At 43.4% G+C, this 27,879-nt stretch overlaps 1 protein-coding gene across 4 annotated transcripts; it reads right to left on the bottom strand.

Annotated features, from left to right (window-relative positions):
* Positions 1-648: 648 nt before the first annotated feature.
* Positions 649-27,879, bottom strand: TSPAN2 (tetraspanin 2). 4 transcript variants are annotated; one of them, XM_029999359.2, is made up of 8 exons: positions 27,538-27,875; positions 24,608-24,710; positions 10,457-10,554; positions 9,931-10,005; positions 9,287-9,388; positions 7,988-8,062; positions 7,166-7,249; positions 649-4,399 (listed from the first exon to the last, which is right to left on the bottom strand). In XM_029999359.2, exons 1-8 carry the CDS (start codon positions 27,604-27,606, stop codon positions 4,253-4,255), a joined length of 753 nt encoding a protein of 250 aa, XP_029855219.1. In that variant the 5' UTR covers positions 27,607-27,875; the 3' UTR covers positions 649-4,252. The 4 variants fall into 4 exon arrangements, with proteins under 4 accessions (XP_029855219.1, XP_040975649.1, XP_040975648.1 ...); XM_041119715.1 differs by having other exon boundaries at positions 649-1,710; positions 27,538-27,870; XM_029999360.2 differs by having other exon boundaries at positions 4,184-5,188; positions 27,538-27,867.

Here is a 27,879-nt window from a genome sequence, read left to right as displayed (position 1 = left end):
GCCAGGACGAGGCACCGCCCGCGCGCTCGCGCGCACTGGCCGCAGCGCCAGTAGCCAATGCGGAGCGCGTACTGCCCGCCGTCCCTCCCCGGTGGGCGGGCCCGCTCCTCCGCGCGGGTCCCTGAGGTGAGCCGTGGCGGTGCGGCGGCAGCCGCCGGCTCGATCCTGTCCCGGTTGCCGGCGCGGGGCCTCGCCGGCCGAGGCCTGCTCCTTTACCGGAGCCCGCCCGCCCGCGGCCCCGCGCCGGGGCGATCACACTGCCGAGGGTGACGGGCGAGCTCCGGCCAGACCCGCCCCGCAGCCTGCGCTCGCGTCCCGGCCTTAGGAGCCCCTCGCTGGGCGGGGGGCCGCCCCGCGGGCCTTCGGCGCCGCCGCCACCGAGTGACCGCCAGCCGCGGCGCACCGGGTGTCCCGAGCGCCAGCATGCCGAAGGTGAGGCGAAGGCAGCCATGCTGCGGTGGGAGGGTCTCTGCTGGACGCCGCGGTTAGAGCTCAGCGCCCGGCCGGCCGCCCGGCGTGCCGCGCTCGCCGTGGGGGGGGGGGGGTCGGGTCGTCGCGGAAGGTCCCCAGCGTGAAATCCGGGAGTTTGTGGGGGGCTTGCTCTGACAGCGCACGCTGGAGGGCACGGAGACAAGCTCTCTCCGGTAGTCGTTTATTTCAGGTTATTTTTATTAGAAAGTTTTTTCAAATTCAAGACAGAAAAGGTGATAAAACGCCACTTCAGAACACATTAGACTAAAGGGAAGTGAAAGCTGATTTCAGCAACAAAGTACGGTGGTTTTTTTCTCTCAAAGACAGCTGCCATAGAGGTAATTCTGCTACAGACTCTGCAGCATAAACCGACACGCCAGTTCTGTCCAAAATCAGAATTTGTGCTATAGAAGCAAATACATTGTATTGGAAGTGGTTTGTATTTTGGAGAACCTAGTGGCTGGAGCACCAATAGAGAGGAAGAAGTAAGATTGAAAAGCTTTATTTATGTACATTTTCTATGAACAGAAATGCTGATGCTGTTCATCAGTAGCCTCCAAAGGCTGTAAAATATAGCATCTGAAGGCTTAAGATAACTCAATTTCTTTTTCAATACATATGAAATATATTTTGCTAAAAAAATATCACTTTCAGTATGAAGAAAAGTGAAATACAAATCTTCATTGTAGGGATATTACAGGGCTGTGCTTCATCAGCTCCTGTGCAATCTCTGCGAGAGATCAAAACTGGCTGAGGTTTTCCTGTAACAAATGAAGCTCCCACTGAAGTCAGTTACTTAGAAAAATTAGACAAGGGAAATGTGAATAATGATGTTTAGAGATATAATAAAGGCATCAACAATTTACATCTTTCATGCTTTAGAACAAACTGTTTGACAGGAGAATAAGAACACGTGTGTGATGTGCTTTCAGAATTATCACCTGGAGGGATTTGATCTTTTGTCACTTTCCTCTGAAACAGGTACAAGGGACAGGACTAAATGGGTACTTCTGCTGACTTATACGGCAGTTACTATGTATCTGGTGCACACAAGCATCGGAGTTTGTTAATTAACTCCTGGCATGCAACTTTGGAGCATGAACTGTATTTGAGGAAGTTTAGATACTGGTTTGGATTTAGTTACCTTTGAAAAGCTTTCTTATTGAAGACATATGGTGTAGCTGCTTGGAAATGATTTTGTACTGCCGGCAAAGATCAAAGATTTTGTGCTTTCAAGAGCTGAAACAACAGAGCAGCAGCACAATAAACTGTGGGCACTATATATCTAGTTTGGATAGCCATAACCCCGCCTGTGACATCTAAGCATTTAAAAAGGGCCGCTCAATCTAGTAAATGAAAACTGGAGTTGTTAACTAGCTATGATCTAAAAGCAACAGGAAAGAATTCTTACAGCTTCGACAGGGAAAGAACAGGTGTATTTTCTGTCCCTTAATGAGTTAAAAAAGACTTTCAGTCACTAAGATGCAGAGAAAACTGCAAATATATTATGCACCTCACAACAGCAGACAAAAGCAGGAAACAACAAAAGAGGCTGTATCTCTGGATTCTGTTAAAGGCACTAGTAGATGCATAACATTGATTTCCAGCTTAAATTATACCAATAACTTAGGTATTATTCTGTTCCTGATATGCAGTGCAAGTATCCCGTAAACCTAAACAGCAGTAAACTGTAGAGTATAAGCAGTAATTATGCTCAGAAAAAAAATATGCACTGTTCAGAAGAAGAAAAAAAAAAACAAACACAAATCCAAAACACTTCAGCAGAAAGTTAGGTTGTTCAAGTCTGAATTTATGGAAGGTTTCTTTGTGCCATTCTTCCCTGTTTTCATAAGGCACTTAGATGTTTTTCTACGTCTGGGGGAGTGGGGAGCTGGGGAAGCAACAGAAGTTTCTGCAAGCTGCCTTTTTATTCAGTGCATCTCAAAAGCAGGAATGGGCATCTTCCAACTTATTCAGGAAACAGTAAACAAACAAAGACGTAAACTCTGGTTCTATCATTACATTCCGGTGCTACAGATTTGAGGAATTAAAACCAATTGTATGAAGATGTGTTTAAAATAAATAAAATACTGTCATTACGAGGGGGAGTGTAACAGAAGGAAGTAGCTTTATTAGCAATAAATCTCTATCCCTCTAGGGCAATAGTCTTGGAACCTGAACTACTGGCTTCCCTACTGTGCTATTTTTACTGGTTTTCCTGGAAAGCTGTCTTGCTCTGAATGGCAAAAATGACACTATACACAGGTTTCTTCTTGCTGTCAGTATTACCTTGGGAGAAAACACCCCGGTCATATACTATCCCATTATCTATTTAGAGCAGAACCAGTTGTAGGGACAGTCTCAAGTATATCTGGGATCCAGGAAATTGCTTTGGCTATGTCAGTTGTCTGCTGTGAGAAACTTACTTTCTTAGTTTCAGCTTGAGACCCTTGTGGATCTGCTGCTAGTGTCATTCTCCCAGTTGAGCCTTCCTTGGGAGCAGACAGCAGATTGGGGCCTTATTTCCTGGTCTGATGCTTGCAGAATAAGGTCCCAGTTCCTACTTTTACATGGCATCCATAGCTAATCAGCTGTGAACAGAGTGATACAAGCCTAACTCTTCTTTGGTGTAGGATATAATGTCTCCCTGTCAGCTGGGTACCTGAAGCTAGGCCTGGAAACTGCTCAGTCGGCAGTGCCTGCTGCATACCCAGCATTTAGTGCACAGTTGTCTCAGTGTCACAGGTTGTGGTTGAACAAAAGACAGCAAGATGTGTCAGTTAAATCAGTTACATGGAACAGCAACACTCTTCCCAATCCTGAGTAACAGAAAAGTGATGGGAGTTTGAGTTTCTTTGGGAAATGAGAGATAAATATAACGAGAGATGTATATTCCACACAAACATGTGCACTCGAATGCACATGTTTTCTGAAATCCCATTTCTTTCCATTGTGTTTCAGTGGAGTAAAGACCCCATGACTTGTAAATGCCAAGTCCTGTTAGACATCGTGGACCGTTTCAATGAGATAGATACATAGTTTAGCTGAACTTTTCCCCATCATGTATGGAACAACTGCATCAGAAATCTGAACCTAGTGATCATCAGAGACACAGAGCTGCTATGTGGATATTGTTAGCAAAAAGCTGTTCTCTGAAATGGTGAATTATCTTGAGTAAGCCAAAAATTAAGAGATTCTGAGCCTTTGATGTAATTTATTTTCCCCTTCTAGGGACAACCTTTCTCCCTTCTAGGTTGTTTTGAAAGGAACATTCTCTTATGAATAAATATGACAAATAGAAAAATAAAAATATAGAAACAAACTATGTAAACGCAAGCCCTGAGGTATTTCAAGCACACAGTGTAATTTTTCTACCTGACATGCAATCTAAAGGTGCCAGTAAGAAAATTTACTTTATGGCTCTGTAAAAATGTCCCATCTTTCTTTCCTGCCTTACACCCGCAAGAAAAGGTGAGAGGTTGAGGTAAGAGCCCCATGGAAGCTGTGATAGTCACAGAAGCAGAAACAGAGGATATTAAAGTGCTGTGTGTCTTTCCCTGACCATTTTCACTCTTCAGTTGGCTTCCACAGGCCAGTTAGATTCTACAGAGTATCTGACAAAGCTGCTGCTTTTCTGGATATAGGCTCCACTCCTGCACCAGCATATATATCATATAGAGTCTTGCAGGATAAAGGGACTTCTGAATAAAGATTTTTAGTGGCCCCTTTAACTCGTAGATTTATTTATTGTGTGCGTGTGTCTCAGGCTAGCTTGGGAAGCTTAAGCACACTTTGCACTGCAATCGCTCCCATATGACTGCATTATCTTGCCAGCTTCCCACCTCTTTCCCCCTCTTCCTTTAGCCTGGATGTCCTTGGACATGTTTCCTCCCCCAGAGCTTTCTGCATTTGCATGAAGGGTCCAGTCCTAAAAAAAAAAAATCCAGTCTCTGCATGACAGTGAAGTCAATGGGTCTACTCACATGAATTGAAGTTTCCTGGAGCAGGCCCTTAGGCATTATTTTTTTTTCTTAATAAAGTCCAATTTTATTAATTCTACTCTGTTTGGGCTTTGGAAAGAACAGCTACAAAATGGATCATAGGTCTTACTTTTTAAAATGGCATTTGTTCCTCCACTAATTCTTGGCAAAAGGGGCTCAATATGAAAGGGTTTCAAGCACTGTATACCTATGGGTGTGTGTACACTCTTGCATAGTGAGACTCTGGAATAATATGCATGCAAACATGTACACACAACATATTCCACTTGCACATACTTACCTAAACAAGGTACTGCATACACAGGTACCTGCTCATGTGCATATATATGTGTAAGGAGAGATATGCAAGTGCTTACACAATGTCTATAGATGTGTAAACTCTTAATTCCACATATACAAACATTAAAAATCAAATTAGTCTTAGATACACCTTTGCTTCTTTTCATTAAAAAGGACATTTTAAAACCCTTTTTTGTTCACTTCGGTTTTACTGTAACTAATACAATTCACCTGCTCACCTAATGGGATATTTTCCTCTCAGTATGTTAAAACACTAATTAAAATGCATTACAATTATTAAATTGGGTAGAAGAGCACTTCTTGTAAAGCTTAGTCTGGAACTCCTGGGACATAGTTGTGCAGTGAAAGTTTTAGATCATATCTCTTGTGTTACGGATCGCACAGCACAGAACCATGCTGAATATCATGCCAAAGATCTAGAAGAGAAGGGATGCAATTTAGGGATCCACTTACAAAACAGTTACAAAATAGTCTGCATGCCAGAACAATCTGAAGGTTCTTATGGCAGAGTAGCAAGTGACTGCTTCCATCTACAAACCCCAAGAAATCAGGCATTTAACATAAAAGAGATTTCACTGATACTCAAAGCCAAGATTTTATCTGCTCACACTAGTTTCACTGTTCTTTTTTCTAAATGTTATGGCCAGCGTAACAGCCTCAAACGTTAATAATATTAACATAAATTTCACTGACATCAGTAACTGTGACTATTGGTATTATGCCTAGTATTGCACCAAAAGGTTCTGAGTTTCAGAATGCTTCTACATGGAATATTGTATACACACTTGAGTAAGAGCAGAGAATGATTCCAGAGGAACCAGGTCTCTGGAACTGGTGCTGAGCATTGCGATTTTACAGAGAAAGCTAAGCTCTTAACAGTTACTACTCAAGACCAAGACTATACATTAAATATAAAACTCTCTTCATGTTAGGGAGCTAGTTAACTAGAGGGAATGTTAAAAACAGAGAACAGTGGGTGATGCCAGAGCCTCCAGAAATTTCTTTTTTGCCACAAGTTGATTCTCCAAAGCAGTTAGCAGCTATCTCCTCAGGCCTTATTGCTAATGATGGGAGATGAGCAGTACTACGAGGCAGTTAAACCACTGAGTTCACGTCCCCTCCCCACACACCTCCCTAAGCAAGGAGACAGCTGACCAGTCATACCCCATGAAGTGTCAGAAACAAGCACAGAAAAATGTACAGACATGTTTCTGCTGCTAAAGAGGTTATCATTTCATAACTTGTGCTGTATCTGAGGTGGGAAGCCATAGAAGAGATGTTCCTATTTCTAGTGTATCCTTGTCGAGCAATGAGGTTATTGGAACTCTGTCCCACCCATGTTGCTTTGCTGTATTTTTGAGTACACCTTCACGTTCTATACAAATCACAGGATTGTTTAATCCCCTTTACCCACGCCACGGTTTCTATTACATACATAAACCCTTCATCTGCTTTTAAGTGTCCACCCAAGTCCATGAACCTCCTGCTCTTCAGAGCAGCTTAAAGGTGTATTTCTTTACTAATATTCTGGCTCCTCGTGCTGCTTCTGACTGCTGCTGGTTTCTGAGTCTGAAGGAAGTCATGGCACATGCGTGCTGGAAAATGCTTTCTGTTAAAGCCTGTGCCTGACACAGACTGCCCATTCCTGCCACATCCTTGCAGCAGGGTGACATCTACTGGTCACAGCCCTGTCAGGAAGGAGCAGACCGTGGGAATACAACAGTCCACACTTGTGGGAGGAGGTGGACTGTAAGGACAGTTATCAATGCTTTGATGACACAATCCGATTAAACGGCTACCTGTAACTAGGTGCTATGTGTTTAGGAAAGAAATGCTGTTCTGAAAACTATGCAGTTTAAATCCCGTTCCTTTAACAAAATACATACTGATCACTGGATCTGTGACCTAGAAAATCTGTTTATAAACTATCCTTCAGATTGAACCAATGCTACAGCCAGCATTTTCCTGGAAAGCCATTTCTGTGCAAAGGGCAGGTACTCTCTACTCCTTGTGAAATCTAAGGAATGGATCCTCAAAGGGCCTAAAGCATCAGTCTGCAGTTGTTTTGGAATAGACGAAATGCTGCTACAACCTTTTGCTTTTCAGTTTGGTTCATGTGCACTTTGCTTTCCTATTATTACACCAAAATAAGGTTACCATTACTTTGGACCCTCTCTGAGGACACAAAATGAACTGGCAAAACTAAGTCATGCAAGTCTGCTTGTACCGACATGGGCAATTCCCAGAGAGAGGACACGCTGAAAGTGGTAAGAAAGCTGCACCTTTGAGGAATCTCACCAGTTGCTGCAAAACACCTTCCACAAAGCTTTGAATAAGGGACAGGGTACTGGGCTCAAATATAGATTTGAGAGTGAGAACATGGATTTACTCACTGTGATGCCAGCAATTGCAATTCCAACAATTCCAACTAAATGCAGATTAGCATCAATTACGTTCTGGATTTCAACCAGGCAGTTCTATTAAAAACAAAATTGAAAGACTTTTACTCCTAGAAAAATATACTCCAACCAACTCTGTCAGCTGTTCTCACTAAACAACAGATAAACATGAAAAAATATTGCAGTCACTGTCCTAATTCTTGCATCTGTGCCTTGTGTTTTGTTGGACAATTTTCACAGCATATTCCCTTTTCTCGTGAGACATCTGTACCTCTTGCTTGTACAGGCTGACACATACAAGTTATTTTCTTACAATCAGTTTTCCCGAAATTTAAAACCCTTTATATGATAGGCCATGCTAAATCAGGCAGTTTGGCCCTACAGCTTGACATTGTACTCACAACCAGATTCCACAAAAGACAGAAATAACAGTATCCTTCGTAACACCAACAAAGTTTCTAGTCAGGAGTCTTCATGCATGATTAAGGCAGGCACTTGCCAAAATTCAGCCTTCACAGGGCTTTTCATTTAGGATTCCTTTTCTGCTACATCCTTCACACTTTTCAGATGATGTAATATTGTCTCAGCTACCATGGGATGCTACAAGCAGGCTTCAGAAATGAGGGTTGGGCATGTTCAATATGACCTCCAACTTATTTCTGCCTCCACTCTGCTCCATTTCATATGGAATTTCATGCTGGAATTTGCAAGGTAAAGAGGAAGTTCTTTCTTTCTTTTACTTATAGAATGTATCCAATTTTACTAAACAATTGACATGAAAAAGTGATTAGAACAACCGGAACAGAGGACACTTGCCTTTGGCATCTGGATATTCTCTGGACAGGGTAATCCCATTTGTTGTTCCATATTATCTTTACCACAGCATTGGAGCTAAATGAGAGAGAGAGAGAGAGAGAGAGAGATGAAGAATCGAAGAAGGGGAAACCATAGACTTGTTTCATACTGAAATTAGTTATTACTTTCATATTGAAAGTGAGACAATAAATAACTAAAAAAAAAAAGAAACAATACAGATCAAGTTATAAATTTATTCCCTATATTAACTGCTACCAACTGCGTGGGCCAAAATTCTCAAAAAACAGTTTCAATTGTCTGAAGCCATAGCAAAAAAATTTGTATTAACAACAACTTCCAGAAGGGATTTTTATCACACTATTTCATAACAAAGCAAGCAAGTGGATTTTGGAAAAGCAGATCCCTGGCTTACAAGGAAACAGGAGTTGTTAAGGGGAGAAAGCAGAAAGTTCAAATAGCGCATACAGAATTATGGGCAATGCACGAAAGCTACAACAGAGAATGCTAGAATCTTTATTTCTGACAAAACATAGTGCCGGGTTTGGAGACAGTAATAAATCAGAGTGTTTCAGAGGGTTTGTTTTTCCTGTTTGCCTATCTCCCACAAAATGCTTGGAATTCCTCTTTGGGTCAGAAATAACAGCTATGGGAGAAGGACAAAAGGGTCTGAGGTTGTGAAATGTTTGTTCTAAAGAACGTGGGAATGCTGTAAGGAGCAACAAAGCTTGGGCTTGATCTCTGTGGGTGGCAGTGTAGATACAGGATGGACACAAATAGGATTCAGGAAGTCACAGGTTCTAATTCTGATTCAGACACTAACTTTTTGGGTGGCCTGAACTGAGTCACACATGTGCTTTTGGTTCTTTACCTACTTGGTTCAGTCAGTGACAGGATCTGCCACACTGTCGGTCCTGGGACACGGGTCACAGTTTTTTCTCTGACAAATGCAGAGAGATTCAGACCTTTCTACCTCTCTCTGCATTTGTGAGTATTTATTCTTGGATTTTAATATCCAGAAAGGGCATAATAGTCATATCTTCTGCACAACAAAGACAAGAAACATCAGCTGAAATTTAAAAGCCTGGCCATTTTCACTTTCAAAGTTAGGGATTGCTTGGAATCTGAAAACCAGAATTCTGACAGAGTGATCAGGAAACCGGATTTTGAGCTTCTGGCTCCATTTTAAGTAACACTCAGTTCTATTCTTTCATACCTCAGTGGGAGGCATTTGGAATTTTAAAGGGTAATGTGACAGTAGAGTAGCAGTGCAAGGTATTAAAGTTCAGGAGGACTACTCACAGCCAAGTGGTAGTGATAGATAGTCCTGTTGACCTTCCCCCCCGGGTTTTTCATATAGTCATCATAAATGTCTTCATAGATTTTCTGTGCTTCCTGTATTGCCTGCAGAAATCAGACTTTCCAAGTGAGTGGCAAATAAGTCTTACCCCCAATCCAGTGCGGACTTCCAGCTTGTGTCATCAACCTCCAGAGCAGAAAATTATGCCTGTTAAACTGAGGTACCATGATTGGAAAGATAGGAGGTTTTGTGGCCTGCTGGCATTCAGAGGGACTCTGCATGGGTCAGTATGTACATATGCTGTATTCTGTGTTTTGGTTAAACGCTGTTAGTTGAAGTTCAGCGCTTGAATTTGTTTGCCCTTTTCCCTAGCAATACCCTCTTACATAGTTCTACTTGATGTTCTTTGTGGATGTAAGGTTGAACAACACCTACAGATTTTCTTGAATAGAGGGGGGCAAAAACTGCATCCCATTCTGGACTTGTGACAACACAAGCTCTCATTGACTCCAGATAAGAATGTCAGAGAGTCTTCCTGGGAAAAGTCTCCTGGAAAAGTTTCCTATGCAAGAGCCAGACTGTAGGTCAGTCGGCACTGGAATCCATAACTGCCCCATTCTTACATTAGAAGTTGCTTGCTACTTACCACTTTCTTGCCTATAAAGGCAAATACTCCAGCAGTGACCTCAGCTGCAAATATCACCAACAAGCAAGCAAAGAACTGCAGAGGAAGAAGAGAAACTTATATTAATGTACCTTGCACAATTCTGCTTTATATGGACTGCCAGTCAGTCCCTCATCCTTGCCCAGGCCTTAACAGCCCACACATTACTGAAAGCAAGCTGGTAAGCAGGGTCTGTGACAAGGGCGTCAAGTCAGATTTCTTGTAATATGGAAACAGAGGTGGAAATGGCAAAGATATGGCTTAGATGGTAGCTTCAGAAAAGACAGAAGGTAATTCCAGGAAGTATATCACATGAGACAAGCAAAGGAACTTCTTCATGTATGGAAGCTCTGCAATAGAACGGTGGCTAGAGATGCTAGATTAGCCAGTAAAAGGACATAAGACATTTTAGGTCTTGCACAGTAAAGATCTTTCCACTAATGACACAAAACATAGGCTTTTGAATGATTTTCCTACGCAGCCCAGGCCCTTGTAACCTTTTACTTACTGCTCCAAGTAAGCACTGAGACTCCCGCGCTGCTCCACAGCACCCAAAAAATCCAACTGTGGTCATGAGAGCCCCTGCTCCCACCAATACATAGAGTCCTATGAAAAATCAGAATCAGAGAAGAATTTAAGGTTTCTCTTCCCAAAGTCTGCTACCTATTTTGTCAAAACCACGCATTTGTAAGTAACAATGGTCTCTGGCTCTCACAAAGAACACCTGTTACACAGAAAAGTTTCTCTTGCCCCAAAAGGAGACCAATGATTTCTTCAGAATTCTTGGAGAATTTCATGAAGACAAATGAGAAGCCTTCTACCTCCCAAGTTTCCTGTCCCAAGGGCAGCTCAGTCCAGGAAAAACATACACCATACTATCCGAAACCACCTTACAACTCTTCAGTGAGGAATGTAAGGCAAAAAAATTCCAACGTTGCTAGAGGGCTTATTTCTGTGAAACCCGGGACTGGAAATGTGCTGCACTGCTATGTAGGGGTGGAACTTAAAAAGCTACCTGGCAGCTATGCTCTGTCAGTTGCCTGGCAGTATATAAAAAGGGACATTTGAAGATCCTCAGGAAAGGTACAGGCACTACAGTGTGATGTTCTTCTGAAATCAGTGCTTTGACTGGGGAAAAAGCCGATTGCTATTGGAAAGAAGAGGATGATTGGGGGAACCGGTTGAAAACTGTTAGAGGAAGTGAATGAAACAATGAATGGGCACCCTCTGGCAAAATAATGAGTGGGAAGAACAGCCTAGGGGAGGTCATAAGCTCAGCAATAGTCCTGAGCTTTGTCACTGCAGAGAATGGAAGCTTGTCTACACTTCAGTGATCTGGAGTGTGGCATCTTCCTTTTACGATAAGTAGCTGCTTTACTGCCTGCTGGGCAGGCATATTCCAGTGTCATTACTTTACATTTTTTTTTCCTCCAGCATACTGATGCAAGTGTCAGAATATGTGATATGAGCAGCTTTTAAAGGCTAGTATCAGTGCACTGTGATCAGAAGCCTTGGAAAAGAGTTGCCTGAAAATGGATAGAATCACAGAACCAGACAAATCACATCAGATATTAAAAAAAGGTGATTCTGTATGAAAGGACTAGAGCGTCTAAAACTTAGAGGCCAAGAACCTTGCATGCATGGCCAACAAACACCATCTCATGGTGTATGCTGCCGTCATCTGAACTGCAGGATATCCTCCCACCACCTTATTTCAACAGGCAGAATCAGTGGCCCTGCAGCAGTCAGTGGCAACACTACATTGTCCTCCTGTTCTGGACATTTGCAGTTAAGTGTTATGCAGTTACTGAATCGTTCAGGGGATTGCTCAGACACCTTAGCCAACCTCCTCCTGGGACTGCATTGCTGAATGGACTTGAGGCTACTGGCACAAGGTTACCTGTGTGTAGACAAATCTAATGACATAAAGAAAGAACAGCAAATAGTCGATTATCAGACTAAACATATTAAGAGGATAATGAAGCAATCTGGGGATGAGACTGCCAGCAAAGACCAGGCCTGAGACAACTGCAGAACATGGGAGATGTCAGTGTAGCCCCATACATATTTAAAGATCTCTAGGATCTCTAGCTATGTTCAGAACTTGACAGGGCAAAAACTGTAGAGGTCAGGGGAATTGCATTCATCTCTGACACCTGTAAAGCTGCTAGAAACGCTCACATTCAACAAGGTTGGGTTTTTTTGTATGGGCTTTATCTAGGACAAAAGGAAACCAGAGCACAGAATTTTTCATTCCTCACTTGTAAACTTAGATGCTTGATCTGTGTGCTTAGGCAATACATCCGTTCATGGGCAGTGTCAGTTCGCATCAGACCACAACAACTGTGTTTGTTCCTTGTCTCTGGGTACCATGTCAGCCAAAGTACAACAGGCTCAGTGCAGTGCCTTGTAATTCTAGTCTTTGTCTTGTGTGGGCAACGTGGGAGACACACAGAAATCTGCCATGCCAATCCACTGCGAGAAAAAACAGCTTCATTTCCCTCATGCCGTTATGAGGAAACAGCGAAGCTACAGACTGTGCACACTAGAGGGCACAGTGAGCCTTGCTCCCAGCTTTGCGCAAACTTTTAATAAGAACGTTTAGTATTCTCAATTACCAATTTAAACATTATTTTTAAATCTGACCCAAATCCTTAGGGTTAACAGAGCTGCTGGCATTTCCTGTTAGCAGACCTTGCATAACCTAGACTAGAAAGCCCTACAAATGACACTTTGCAACGATTGCTAGGAAAATGAAAAAATAAACTATGAATATATGAGTGCAGAGCATCAGCTACTCTGCCACACAGATGCAGCCTGATTGGAGAAGGCAAACTGCTGCCTGCTGCCCATTCATTGGCACATCACTGCCCAGTCACTGTATATCAGCCAGATATCTATCCCAGCTCTTATGATCCTTCTCCCCTCCACCCTTCTTGCCCTGGTACCTTTCTTGTGTCAAGGATTGCTGCTGAGGAACACATTCTGCTAAACAGCGACAAAACAATTATAATTAATATGGCTTTGTCAGGACTGTGATGCTAGATATGTGGGATTTAGGGCAACCAAGTTGGTGGGGGGCCTGGAGCACAAGTCTTATAAGGAACGGCTGAGGGAGCTGGGGCGGTTTAGTCTAGAGAAGAGGAGGCTGAGGGGAGACCTTATAGCTCTCTACAACTACCTGAAGGGGGGTTGTAGTGAGGTGGGTGCTGGTCTCTTCTGTCAGGTGGCTGGAGATAGGACGAGAGGAAATGGCCTCAAGTTGAGGCAAGGGAGATTTAGGTTAGATATTAGGAAAAATTTTTTTACTGAGAGGGTTGTCAGATATTGGAATAGGCTGCCCAGGGAAGTGGTTGAGTCACCATCACTGGAGGTATTCAAAAAGCGAGTAGACGGGGTACTTCAGGGTATGGTTTAGTGGGGATGGTTGATGGTTGGACTCGATGATCTTGAAGGTCTTTTCCAACCTAAATGATTCTATGATTCTATGATTTGCTGCTGACTGTACTGGCAGTTCATATTCTGTATTTTCTAGATTTTTAGTATTCTGCATCTTGTGACTTACTAGGACTGAGCATTCTTAAAGCTAATACTTGTACACATATTCACACCATAGTGGTTTTTACTGAGGGAGGGACATACAAAGATATACCTGGCTCATGAGAGAAAGGTCAGCCCTTTGTGAAAGATGAATTGGAAAAACCTAAAAACTCTCAGGTGCCGAACCTGCTGTTCAACTGCCAAACACCAAAACTGCCATTTCCTGAGATCTCCATGGTAACAAACAACGTGTAATTACAAAGATGTTTCCTGGACCCTTTTCTGTGTGTGACTCCCTTACTGCAATCCCTGTAATTACTTATAAGGCAACTTAGCAGAGAGACTTTTTGATTAAGAAGACTGGAAAGAAGTCTTCCCATTTCTTTTTGTTGCTTCCAGCTAGCAAAGGCAAAGCTCTCTGAGGCTCAGGGGTGAGACCACTTTCAGGAATTTGGATTTGCTTTTGTCTGAGAAACAGACTTAACATTTCACTTGCATGAGTCACAGCTAAACCGCTACCTCAATCAGAACTTCCCTTTTAAGGCATGTTACAGGAAGAACTCGCACCACTCACTAAACAAAGCTGAGCTTGCTGTGTGTCTGGCCCCACAACTGAGCCAGCCAAGAGTTTAAAACCACCTTCTTGTATCTTCTGTTCAGGAGAGTTCGTTCCAGACTTTGTCCTTTCTCAGCCTGGGACTAGTAGTTGCTGATACCGAGAGCGCTATTTCTAGATGGAAAATAATGACGACACTTAAAAAAAATTCCACAAAACTAAAGATGTTTTTACTTGTCTACTATATATACACACACATCTAATCTTTCCAACAGGAATGAGGCACTTGAAGAGTAGCTTGAAAAAAATTCTAAGGGACCAGGTTACTTCTCAGCTTGCACTGTGAAGTTTCCTAGCACCCAGATTCAGGTATGCTCAACTGGAAGATGATTTCCAGGCAGGGTATCAAAGCAATAGATTCAGAAACAACCTAGATGGTGTAAGTATGTAAGACAGGGAGCTAGTATTTCTTTTCCTAGTGGGCTATACACAGCAGTGTAGGCATGATTACCTCAAATTCTTAATAGGAATAGACCTAAACTGAAAAGTGAGACTCCCTAGAAAGAAAAAAGAAAAGGGTGACAATGTATGGCACTCCTTGGAATCATAGCCTTACCTAGAGACATCAGGCACTGATAGTCATCAAGTTAGCCCAGTTAGGATCAGCAAAGCAGAAAAAATGCAGAAATTTGGTGGTGTTAAATGTCATACATTGCTATGCAATAGTATCATGTGTCAGAAGTAACTAAGCTTCACTAGAGCCCATTTGTTTCAAAAAAAGCAGGATGGAAAGTAAAAGCCTTAATCAGCTTCTATTCATAAGTGCTTCCACTGTAAAATACAAAGCCTTGGCATGGCCTCCGATTTGGCATCTACAGCACAGCAGAGAAACAAAAAAAGACGCTTGGTTTATAGTCACAAAATGGAACACATTTGATAGCTAGAAACTGACACAAAAAAGTTCACTACAATTCTCAGCATGGCAAAAAGAAGTGTACAAGTCAGGTCAAAGTAGAGAGCTTGTTTTGGTGAATGGAAAATTTTGAGAAGACTGTCTAGCTGCAGCTTTTTGTGCAGGAGAAGTAAAACAGTACAGGGTAGAAAGGAAGCAAATGTTTGTGGCCCGTATTAAATTTTTCCTCTTACCTCTTCTTGCCTCTGTTCATTTCCTGATTCCTAATTATGTCACTTTGATCTGTGTGTGCTAATGAAGAGGAGAGAGAGTTTGACAATACTAACTATTGTCTGAGTTTGTTGGCAGCACACAGCCCACACAGGAGCAGACAACAGATCGAGAGAGAATACTGAGAACAGGCACACTGCCATGGCATTAAGGAGGGCAAACACTGGACCTAATGGCAGAAACCTGCAATCTATGCGACTGCCCACAACATTCAGGACCCACAAAGCAAGTCACACTCAGCCCCTGAATGCAAAGGGATGAAGAGGCACATTCCAAACAATTAGAAGCCATGTGCAAAATGCAACAGAAAATTGGTTGATCTGAGCACACGCAGCCAGGACACCGATGACTGTGAGGGGTACTAGAGGAAATACGGGCTTCTTTGTAAACACAAGAGGATGAAAAATGAAGTGTCATAGGACTGGGGTTTTTTTGTACAGAGCCTATTCTTTCAACCTTTTTTTGTGGGGAAACATGCAGGTTTTAGGGTGGTGGGGTTTTTTTTGTCGTTTGAGCTGTGCTAAAACATCCATCCACACAAACACAGATTTTTATAAGCTGTGAAGAGAAACCAACACTTCTACTTTTAGCAGTAAGTCAAGTGAAAGAACACCTAGTAACAAATTGATTTCCCTTCTGGCTAAAAAATAAGAGTGTAAGAAGGGGGGAAGCCCATACTTCAGCCATTGTTTCACTTTGCAAAGAACAAATTTGGAAAGCAGTAAAGCAGCAGCTTTTCTATATACTTGATTTTTTGATTCATCCCATGGGGAAATCATTATTTCCTGAAAGGAAAATGGCAAATGGGGGCATTCCCTGTGATAATTCCAACAGGAGGGATTCCCGTTTTCTGGCAGACTCTGCTTTGCAATTAGAAGGAGAATTTAAAAGTTACCTGCAATCTCAGAGCAACCAATGGCTCCCAATAGTGAAGAATGGCAAATCCACAACTCGGCAGATATCTCTAGATTGGTATCTATGTTCATGGCACAGAGTTCTTCCATAAGATAGTTTCCTCTGGGTACAAGCATGTGTACCCTACTGGGGCTGTACTTGGAGAGAGCGGATCTGCAAGTGTGAAGAAGGACCTCAAGAAGGATAAAGGGTATTCTGTGTGTCATTTCTGGATAAACACCTTTGTGATTAGCAGTGAATACAGAATTTCATCATTTTAGGCTAGGTAGAAGAGAAGGATGGAATTTTATAGGTGCTGACTGCAGTGTGTCTTTATGTGTATCAAGAGTGAGGGAGGGATCAGCCCCATTTTTAGAAAAACAATGAGTGAAATTTGCAATACCTCTGTTCTTTGTTCCTTAGAGCAATTAAAAACCACTCTCAAGGTAACATGCAAATCTATGCATAACTAATCTGAAAGGAAATGTCACCAGTTCTTTAGTCTGTCTGTGTCATATGGCACTTGGACAGAGTAACAACCGTGACCTTAGAACCAGAGTCCCTCTATGCTCCCATTGCAAAGAATCATGTGATAGGCAGAAGTGTGTACTACCAATGTTTTATGAACAGAAAGGAAACATTACAACACAAACCAGGCAGGTAGGAACCTAATAAACATTAAAACCATTCTTACTTCAGACAACACATGAACCATCACAACCACCACCAGATACACCCTGCCGGCTGCCTAGCCTGGGAGAGATCTAAATTCAGAGCCTGGGACAACCCACTCCCAGAGTTCTTTTTTGTTTGGTCTGCCCCCGCCCCAAGTCTTATTGACGGCTTTGAGATACAAATCCCTGTCTAGAGCCTACTGCAAAGAGCAGGAGCAGACAAACATACACTGTCTCTCTGTCTGGCTTTATTTCACATGGGTTTCTTGTTTACCTGGTTGCTATGGTCACTTTCCATTTGAAATAATTGTACTTTTTCTTTTTTGGGCTGAGTAACTTAACACTGAACAAACCACCAACTGTTCATACTCCACTGAGAAAACAAGCAGCTCTATTCCTGGTATAAGAGATCCAGAGGCAGTGATGACAGGAGTCCTAGAACCCAGACATGACTTGAAGAGATTTTCCTGAGGTTGTATGTGCATTACAGTCTGGGAGGCAGATGTGCTTCTCCACAGAAGGACCGAGACTCTCAAGCCCTCAGTAGAGCACCAAGGAACCTGTAGTGCAAATGCACTATTGGAAAAGATGAGAAACACATGTTGGGAGTTGGAAATAACAGGCCAGACAGGGACAGTTGTATATGTTGCACATGGTAGCAAAATCAGTTTCTGAAACAGGCTTCTTACTAGAGATTACCATTTTTCTGTTAATAGATTTTTAGTATATTTATCTATGAAATACATCTACAAAACTGAAGAAGAAAGGCAGAGTCCTCTGAAGGAAGATTAATTTCTGGAGAATTGAAATATATCCTTAATTTGAGCATAATGCACAGACATAATTACATGTCTTATGTGAATTCAACAGGTATTTCATGGTGGTTAATCTTCCTGGAACCACAAAAGCATTACAGATACCAGCCAGTTTGTAGGCTTCTGCTGATGCACAAATCCTGAATTTCAATTTAAAAGCAACCTCACTGTAGTGTAACATCCTGGTCCACTCCTTCCCCCTTCCCACAGAATACCAGCGCTTGTTATGTATCTTGCTCACATGCATCTCACAACCCTAAATAATTATGTCCCAAATTCACATAAGCCAAAGTATGTCACCTATTACTTCTCAGTAGTCTCCAATGGCTCTGTCAAGATCTACTTCACCCTATACCAAACTTCACTGAAGTCAGATGTAATCAACATACCTGTATTAGGCAGATCTGTACTATCGCGGCTGAACTTCACAGAATCCTGTGACAATGGATTCTACGATTTAATGATGTGAATAGTGTGAAAAACTTCCTAATATGGAAGTTGTTTATAGTGCATAGTATGATAATAAACTTGCCAAACTTCTTAGTACTTTTTCTAGTTTTATTGCATCTTTTCTGACCGGAACCACATACGGCATTCAAGACATTGAGTGCACTGGAAATTTACACAATGACTTTAAAATTTTTCATTTGGATTCTCATTTTCTTTCTTAATAATTTCCTGATATTTATATGCCTTTTTAACTGCAGCTGAGCAAGGCACTTTTGTCAAGAGCAAATGACAGTGAGTCTAAGATCACATTCCTGTGTCGTTACAGCTAGTTTAAAGTCTATCAGTGTTTATACTGCTTAGATTTTCTGTTACCATTTGTATCACTTTGCTTTATTGATACTGTGTTTCATCTGCCTTTCTAACACTCAGTCATTCCGTATTCTGAAATCCTCTCACAGTGCTCTGCAATCCTTTCTAGATTAGGACACCCTGAACAATCCTGTATGTGTGCCGACATTTCGATGCAGGTATCAACAACAATTATACACTTCTAATGCTTAAATGCACAGGCTGCAAGCCACCCAAAACAGAAAACAGAGTATGGGCATAATGAATTCACAGAAATCTGCAACCCCCACAGTAGCAAAAGTTAGGACTCTGCAGGTATCTGTCTTTACCCACCCAAGTGCAGATAAAGTAAATGCTGGAACAAAACAAGCCAACTCAATCAAAACCCTCTCTGTAGATGCTTTTGAAAGTGGCACACCCCAAAAAGGAGCTAAGGGCTTTTTTGTTCCTGTTTTATTTTTTTCCAGCAGACAAAATGCTTTCCTCTTAATGGCTTCATAGTGGACAGTCCCATTTTATTTCCAGTTCTGTCAGAATGAAACACAACACAGGACATTTCCCTTGAGATACAATGGATTATATTGGTTTGGTTCTTTTTCTAGAAGTGATTTTAGAGACTGGCATCTAGAGCAGAGTTATTAAAGAGAGCATGTATGAAGACCAAAGCATGTAACAGAAAAAGTTCCTTCTGCCCAAGGAACCAGCACAGACTTTCCTCTTCATCCACCAAAAGCAAAGAGGGGAGAATAGGTGTCTTGAACTGTCCCTTAAAAACTCCATTCCTGGAGTTTTGTGTGCTGCTACAGCAAGAGGAAACATCTTCATGTCTTTTTACTTCATGCAGGACCAGTGACAGGTTTATCCCCAGTCACCTAGGTCACTTGCTACAGGTGGCTGTTTCTGGAAAAGTAGAAGTGTTGAGCCTGTGGTGCTGGGCTCTGGCCTGTGTGCATGGGCAGTCTGACCAGAATCAGATACAACTGCTTGATCGCTCACTGAGGTAGGCTGAGGGAGACCCCACATACTCAGTGAGCGGTATTGTCAGAGTTCAGCATTCACAGCAATGCGACCAGTGTGCAGGCACCAGGGTGATTTGCAGCTGCCTAGAGGAAGGAGAAGAGGGTGTGTCAAAGAAGGAAATGTTGTAACTGTCAGTTCAACTGTTGCTGCTGTGTGGAACTGGCTAGCTTTAGGTAGCTACATGCAAAGAGAGTAGGGTGGGAGAAAGGTTTACACAGGAGGACAGAGTAACAGGCAAAAAGCATAAGTGCATTCTCACTCTTAAGTGATGAATTAAAAAAAAAAAAAAAAGCCTCCTGAATCTCAGCATATTGCAAATATAAAACAATCAACCTGAGATAGATGGACAGATTATTCCATTAAGCTTGATTAGCTTGTTTTGTCAGAATACTAACTTTGTGATGGCCTTGCCCTTACTCTGCCAGGTGGGATACTGACTCTTAGGAACTGATTGCTAGGTTTTATGATCCAGCACAGAGACTGAGGACTTTTGAACAACTTTAATTTTGACTAAGGTTTTTTGGGGGGTGGTAGTGGTGGTGTCATATTTTTTAAGCAGATTTCTGGTGCAGCAGCTTTCCTTTTCCACTCAGGGCACTATCAGCGTTTTCTAAACCACTCTTCCTCAACTGCAGAAGACCTGCACACAACATGACAGGAAGAAAGACAAGTTCATTGCTCAAGTCTTAAGAACACTAAAAGCCTCTCCAATACACACGATGGCAGGACCATGTGATGCTCCTCTTATGGTATTGCATCTCTACACAGAGGCTACTTTGCCAATAGCTCTCATCTTAAAGGCTGATAGAGTTTGAGAGGCTATGGATTTGGACAGAAAATACTGTTGACTAAGGGTATAGTGCTTGACTCCAAAATACATGAATAGAACTATAACAAAATGAGGCACAGGAGCAGAGAATCGCAGTTTACATGGATTTAGCTGCTGGCCAACTCCTGTTTGTATGGGCACCCACTGCTATGGAGAAAAACAACTAACATCCTTCAACTCCAGACATGACTTCATATCCTAAGGCATGCACCATCTAACTGTACCTTTCAAAGCCAGAATGATCACTCATGCTCTCACAGACCCCAAGAAAAAGCCACAGCCACCCTGAAACTTCTATCCACAACTGGTTTGGCCCTGATGAATGCCTAGACCACAGATTGTATCGTGGAACTGCAGCAAAGAAATGTAACATAGCAGGAAGTTTGTGAGCTCTGGCTGTGCAAGAGAAGCGATGCTTCGGTGCTGCCAGTTGTGAGAAAGAGTAATCCAGACTGATTCATTCACATTCATCTGTTTTTGTCACCATTCCTGATGGGGCTTGTTGAGTGCATACACTTCATTTTTATTGCTACTGGCAGTGATGTGACCCTCTGCACTTCATTTATCAGGGATACAGAGAGTTTGTCCTCCATGTTGCCCAAGGAACCAGCACAGACTTTCCTCTTCATCCACCAAAAGCAAAGAGGGGAGAATAGGTGTCTTGAACTGACCCTTAAAAAGTCCCCATGTTAGTTTTTACTTAAAAAATGCTCAACTTGCACTCAGCAGGCACTTTGCCTTCACTTCTGTGCCTTAGGTATTTTTAAATTTAAGAACAGCACTACTACAAAGAATTAATTAAGGACAAATTAAATGTGAGACAGCAATGCTGACATCTTGGGTTCACACAAGCATCTCTCTTTTCCTTCTGATTGTTGCCGACTTTCCCACCCAGTAAAAAATTCGCTAGGTCTTGGTACAGGAGTCTCAAGAAGGATGAGCAATCCAAGGGAATTCCCTTTATTCTACAGATCTTTTCTCCATTTGGTCAGTATAGTGTCACAGACCACTCAGATAAAAGACGTAACTACCCAGCTATTGACCTTTGCTGAAATTATCTTTTTTTTTCTTTGTTTTTTCTTTTTTTTTTTTCTCTCAAGTAAAGCTATGAGAGGACTATATGAAATCTACCAGAGCTGAACTGCAATAGAACAGGAAAGCTACAGTTTTGCCTCACCACTTGAAGCACAGGCACAAAAAACATACTATGACATAGAGTAACATAAAAATATTGTCATGCCTGCCACTGCAGTGGGAACTCCAAAAGTTGGGGAGCTGCAGAGAGAGAATGTCGAATTTTAGGAGGCCATTACAGTCTAAGATACATCTGGTAAAGTGGACGGAGACTGCATGGGTCAATGAGTTCCAATTCCAACCTTTTATGTTGTAGGTTAAAAAACTGCAAGCTGCAGTGGGGAATATGGATCACTAAACACAAAACCACAAGCAAGAGAAAACTAAGAACACATATGTGCTTGACCTCAGCACTGCTGCCTGTAAGTTGTTCTCAAACCAGCAAAAACATTTCAGTGGCTGGAAAAGATGAACAGGCCTGGTTGCCAAGTCATGGCCTGAACTATTCCAGGGGGCAGAAAAGACAGCTGGACTGCTGGTAAAGAACAGGGCTATTTAAGGAGACTCATTCTGGCCTAATGGAAAATGCAAGGATATAATTATCAATTATTTTAAACTAAAACAACATTTCAAATCCAGGAAAAAACATCACAAGGAAGCACAAGAGACAAGCTGGTTAGATTCAGCTGGCAGCTCAATACAGGTACAAAAAGAGCAGAACGTGCTCCTCTTTAGAAGGAAGAAAATGAGATGTTTTCCACAAGATGGTGATTCTGGACAGTGCTTCAACCTACAAAGCAAACTCTGAATGCAGCTGCACTGTTGTTCCAAGCACTGACACAAAGCTGATCTGATCACAGGGGCTTGGGTTATCACAAGGCAGCCACAAAAGCAGTCAGTGGAACACAGCTAAAGAAATTATAAATATATATGGCCATATGTTTATATCTCCAAGTCATACTGATGATCTGCTTTCTCTTTCAGCCCTCTGGGCAGCTGCGCCTTGGGTGCTGCACAGTGTCCATATTAAGAATTCCTATGCAAAATTCTGGCTGTCACCCAGAATGCCTGTTACAGAGCAAACACAAAAAGCCAAATAAACAACACTCCTAGAGTCAGTGTGAGAAGGGCCCAATATGCAACTGTCAGGGGGGACTCAGAGCTGAAATCTCCTAGAGAGGTAAAGCTCTTGAGCATGACTGTCAAGTGCAGCCTTGTCTGCTGGAAAAACCCACTGTTACTGAACTTATCACCATCCTTTTACCAGTGCCTTAGTCACAGATTGTTAACAGCCTCAGACTTCTGAATGGCTGCCCTATCAGATGCTCAGAAGTCACAACAGCATTTAACATGATTGGTAATGAGGGAGGGCAGCGGAAATTTTTTGGTTTTCCTTTAACAGGAATGCTCCGTTCAGAGCACAATGCCTATTAGAAAAAAGGGCCAAAACTTTACTTTTGAATTCAGTCAGAAGTGCAAGTTTTAAAGAATTCTCAACATATTTATGTCCTGTTCCTTAGCACTTCCTCTGCTAGCAGTTACATATTATAGCATACAGCTCTATAAATACATGTGACAGCCCAATAGTTGAATGCCACAGTATATGACAAAAACTTTTACAAGAACATTCCCCAGGACTTCCCAAAATTAACAACTCTGAACAGCTTTTGTAATTCCTATTCAGGACTGAAGCAGAATAAATCTTTTAGAGATTTAAATATACATGCATCAAAGGATTATCTTGTTTACACAGTGCTACAGTCTGCACTGCAAAGCTGTGAAATGACTGTGGTGCTTATTCACATCACAGGATGTACTACTTTCTAGCCAACAGTACTTGATTTTGAAGGCCAGAACATGATTCTGTCTTGTTGAATCTCCTGGGTCAAACATTAAGTGGATGAGGCAGGGAAGCATTCCAACACAGAGCATAGGAAATTCTTCAGGTATAAACTGGATCTGGAAATGAAGTTGGTGATCTAATATGCTGCTGACATAACAGCTCAGATGTAAGAGAAAAAGTAAATCATGCTTCCTGGCTCTCTGCGTCAGTGGAGGTGCTACAGGATATTTTCCAGTAACCCTCAGGTCCCAATCAAATTTTCATCTGAATGATTTTATTCAGCCTCATCAACTACCACAGAAACTTTGCTGGACATAACATCCTACCCATCTATTCCCACAGTACTATACAGTCAGCTCTGTGCCTCTAGCCTGGTTGCATATATTAAAGAAGCTTGGGGTTAGGACTGCGGTGTATCAGAGTCAAGGTATTTAAAGTAACTGCACAGACCAGGTAATATTCCTGTGATAGGTAACTGACTGCTACAGAACATCTTGGGTCAACTTCCATTCCTGGCCACCCTGTCAGAGTGGCTCAATGGACAAGGCAGGACTGGGTATTCATTCACACTTGGCATTTGTAGATGGCAAAAATATTTGCACCAACTGGATTTTATTGAGTGAGTCCAACTTCAGGGGTGATATATTAAAATAGAAAAAAGTCTGACTCCTCTGGTGTAAAGGCATGTTACAATTGCCAATGGATAGAGAAATGCAGTTGCTGACAGTTCTAGACAGCTGCTATTTAAGGATGTCTATAGGTATGTAACACATGTGGCATTTCCAGAAAACCCAACTGGAAATCCTAGAGAGAAAAAAACTTATCTTAAATGTCTAAAATTAGACATGACCAATACCAATTCTGTGGGCTTGGGGAACTAGTTGATTCCTGCCTAGGTTGGACAAACAGTTCTTGAGATGACTGAACACTGTGTAGTTTTACTTTTCAGCTGTAGAAGGATTTGCTCTGGTACTTAAAGTCACACTGAGGGCCTCTATGCAGACACAGGGAGAACTGGTGAGCAAAAGTTTTACTGCTGCACTGGTGTTAGAAACATTCAGAAGTGACACTTGTTTTGTTGGCTAGCAGCTGCCCAGAAAACTCTGGAAGGATGTGTTGGTGAGCCCCATGTTCCAGGAGTCTCTGACCCATCTCAACTTCTATTCCAACACTATTAGCACAATTCACTTAAGATATGTGAGGATCGGATCAAATCTGGGAGAAGAGTTCAGTTAGGCCTAAGGAAGTTGATGCCAAGCAGAGAAAGGACGAAAGCCATCATGCATATGACACACAGCACCAGAATGTCCAGTTTTGTGTAGTTTAGCCCAGGAATTGTTGGCCTTCATATAATTCAGTGCATAAGGTGTGTCACATGCCCCAGGATTAAACCAAGGCTAAAGGTTACTGTCATCACAGGCACTTTAACTTACCCATGAAGAAATACTCTGGAGACTTTTTGTCTGAAGCAAAGTCTGCCATAACCCCACCAAACCGCAGCCACAGACCAAAGGCAATGACAGCCAGTCCTGCGAGCTGGAAGATAAACAGACCAGTCAATACTTTAGTAACAATTGGCTGGAGAGCTTCAAAGGGGTGTCATTGGTACTTTCTGCTTTCTTGAAATCCCACAGCTCAGGATTGCACTGTCAGAAAATTCAGGAAGCACTTGCCAGTGTTTGATAAGAATGAATTCCTATTATAGTGCAATGTACTCCTTCCTTTCTTTCAGCTCTTCAGTGTAGTGGTGCTTCTGAACTTACTAGTGACTTTCAAACCTTGTAAGTAAGCTCATTCAGTCATCAAAACTTGGCCTGAATTGCAATAGGGAATGGAGTGGGGCGGGGGTGCGGCAGGGAAGTGAGTGCCCATGAGAAGAACACACAGGCTGCAAAACCAATGAGGAACACTCTGACCTCCTTCCTAACCCTCAGAACTGGACTGTAGTCAGGCAGTATGCAGGAGGCTACTCAGGGCCTGGGTCTGGAGTCAAGATGCTGTTACTGTAGGAAGAGCACCTTATGGGGAAGTGCCACACAACCAGGAGTTAAGCCCTGCTGGCTTGACACAAACCAAACTTTTAGGACAGAAGTAACTTGACTTTTTTTTCAATGCTCCTAGCTGTTTTAGGGGTAAATAGCAGCTTTTTGGGCTGAGAGGTGCCCCTTTCCCCTGTATGTATCACACAGGTCCAGCTCCAGTGTCACGAGATATGTGATGCTGTAGAGAGAACAGCTGGACCTCTAAATCATCATACCAAAGTGCAGGAGACCATCTGCCATTTCAGAATTGCTGCTGCTCCTCAGTTGTAAGAAGTGTTCTGTTTGGAGGCTTACCAGAAAGAGATGCTTGTATTGTTCTTAGGGATGTGCTGAAGTTAAGTGTGTTTGGACCAATTATGACAGGGCATTTTTCTTTAAATCACCATGGGACCCCCTATCAGAACTACGAGGTAAAAGGATTATTACAGTGTACAATATCTTGGATCACAGAAATGACTAAGAAACAAATGACAGATGCTGTCAAATGCAAGGAAAAATACCCTTTAACGTGAACAAGACTAGATCAAAAAAAAGTGTCAAGGCATGTTGTTTGAGGGGAAAGATCTATAGACAGTGGTCTCAGACCCACGGCATGCCAGACATATTTATAAGCCTGCCAGGCAATGGTGGGTGTCCTGGCAGACAGCTTCAGCATCCTGCAGGACCAGGCACGATGCTCTGCTACTGTTCTGATGGAGGCCAGAGCCTAGGCCTGTAGCAACTGCACAACCTGAACGAGGTTCACAAAACACCTGCTGCTTACCATATCCTTGGCAGCCTGGCGTGGTGCTTTTTTAATCTGTCCTGCATTGCCTGGCACTTGATTGTTCTGGCATAGCTACAGCAAGCAAAGAAAGCAGGCAAGCATATACCTGAAGAGCTAGGGATCACAGCTTTCCAAACAAAAGTGTCACAGCGTAGAGTGTGAGGGTCCCCTGCCACCCTGGTCACAGCATTTGAACCTCCCTGCTTGCAGGCATGGGCTCAGCCTTTGGACTGCCAGAACGTGCTAGGAGCCCCCTCCTGTCAGTCCAGGCTTCCAAGTGCCTCTGGTATTTTGAATGTGTTTGAAATGAATGCCCCCAGTCCAGCTGAGCAGATGGTTTCTTCCATCTCAGTGAAAAGGCAGATAACAAAACACAGCAATTGTCACTTTTGTGAAACAACATAACACAAAGCTTTGTCCTTCTACTGACTTGCAGCTGCAGCTGGGCAACATCACTCTGCCCCTACAGCTTGAGCACAGCAGCACCGTGTACCCGGAGCTTGCAGTGCTGTCACCAAGAGGGAAAAGCATTTGGTTTAACTGTGTTCCAAGCATAAAGGAGACAAAAGCCCAAAACTGCTTCCTCCAGAGAGGCTGAACAGGATTATTTTGTGACTTTTTAAAAAACAGTGAATCAGAAAGAAAGAAAAAGACATTTAAGAAGATAACATTGCTGATTGTTTTCCAGTGTGAAAAACGGCAAAGCTACTGGAAAGGGGAACACAGCATGAGGGAAAATGAAAGAAAAAAGCAAGCTTGAACTCAGTTGTGCTATGGAACTGTGAGACTATTAAAAAGGTGCAATGAGGGGAGAATGGGTAAAGCATTCTCTAAATCTCTTGAGGGTTCTGCAGTGGACACTGTTCCTTGCCACATTAGGGTAGCTTTCAGCAAAGTAAGTGCAATAGGATACAAGGACTTTCTCTTAGGATGAACTTGTAAAGTAGCAGCTGTTGGCTCACTATTTGAAATGACATTATTAGAAAGCATCGTGATGCTGTGAAGAAATGTTCCGCTGCAATACGCTGCATGGGATGCTGGGAGAACGTCTCACAGCCTCCTGTCGTTTGAAATTTTATGCTTGCTGGGGAAATGGTCACTACTTTAAATTACCAGTTAAGACAGATGTTGTCTTCTTTCGGCAATATCATCAAGTACGTATTTCCCCAGGAAGAGCTGTATCTTTATAGAAAGTCGAATAAAAGTCGAGCGCACTCTCGCAACCCGAGCTCAGGTAGCCCAGCCTGCAGCCCTCCTCCGAGGGACCCGCGCACCTCCTCAAAGCTCGCCCCTGGCGCGGCGCAGCCCCGGCGCCCGCTGCTGCGCCCCGGCGCCGCCCCGGCGGAGGCAGCGCCCGGCACCCCCACTGGCCGCTGCCCGCGCGCTCCGCCGGGGCCCAGCGCCGCCACCGGGGCCGGGCCCGGCCGGCCGCCTCCGCGCGGGACCGGCCGCGGCCGCGACCCGGGAGCGCCCGCGGCAGGTGCCGCAGGCGGCGCGGCGCGGCTCGGCCCGGCCCCGCTCCGCTCCGCTCCGCTCGGCCCGGCCCGGCGCTCACCCAGAAGGTCAGGTTGAAGATGAACAGCAGGATCTTGATGCAGCGCATCCCCCCGCGCACGGTGCCCATGGCGGGCGCCGGCTCCGGCAGCAGCTCCCCAGGCGGCTCGGCCCGACTCGCCGGCGGCTCCGCGCGGGGAGGGGAGCGGGGCGGCGCTGGGAGGCAGGTGCAGGGTTGGGCGCGGCGAGGGGCGGGCCGGGGCCGGGGCCAGGGCGGCGCTGCCCGAGCGGTCCCGCCGACCTGGACCCGACTCGGGAGGCGGCGCGGCGGCGGGCGCGGGGCAGCTCTGCGGCGGGGACGGCGCCCGGGGAGCGGCGCGGGGCGGGCTTTGTGCCCAGAGCG

Source organism: Aquila chrysaetos, chromosome 24, assembly GCF_900496995.4.
Source record: "Aquila chrysaetos chrysaetos chromosome 24, bAquChr1.4, whole genome shotgun sequence".
In the NCBI taxonomy this organism is placed as follows: domain Eukaryota; kingdom Metazoa; phylum Chordata; class Aves; order Accipitriformes; family Accipitridae; genus Aquila; species Aquila chrysaetos.
This window is presented reverse-complemented; position numbering and strand designations above follow the sequence as displayed.

What these genes read in the sequence shown, in the direction of transcription:
- TSPAN2 (XM_029999359.2), bottom strand. Translation starts at nt 27,606, where the DNA reads ATGGGCACCGTGCGCGGGGGGATGCGCTGCATCAAGATCCTGCTGTTC. An exon ending in CCTTTATAGGCAAGAAAGTG is followed by an intron (nt 9,389 to 9,930) that starts GTAAGTAGCAAG and finishes TGATTTCTGCAG; the next exon opens with GCAATACAGGAAGCACAGAA. An exon ending in AGAATATCCAGATGCCAAAG is followed by an intron (nt 7,250 to 7,987) that starts GCAAGTGTCCTC and finishes TGTTTTTAATAG; the next exon opens with AACTGCCTGGTTGAAATCCA.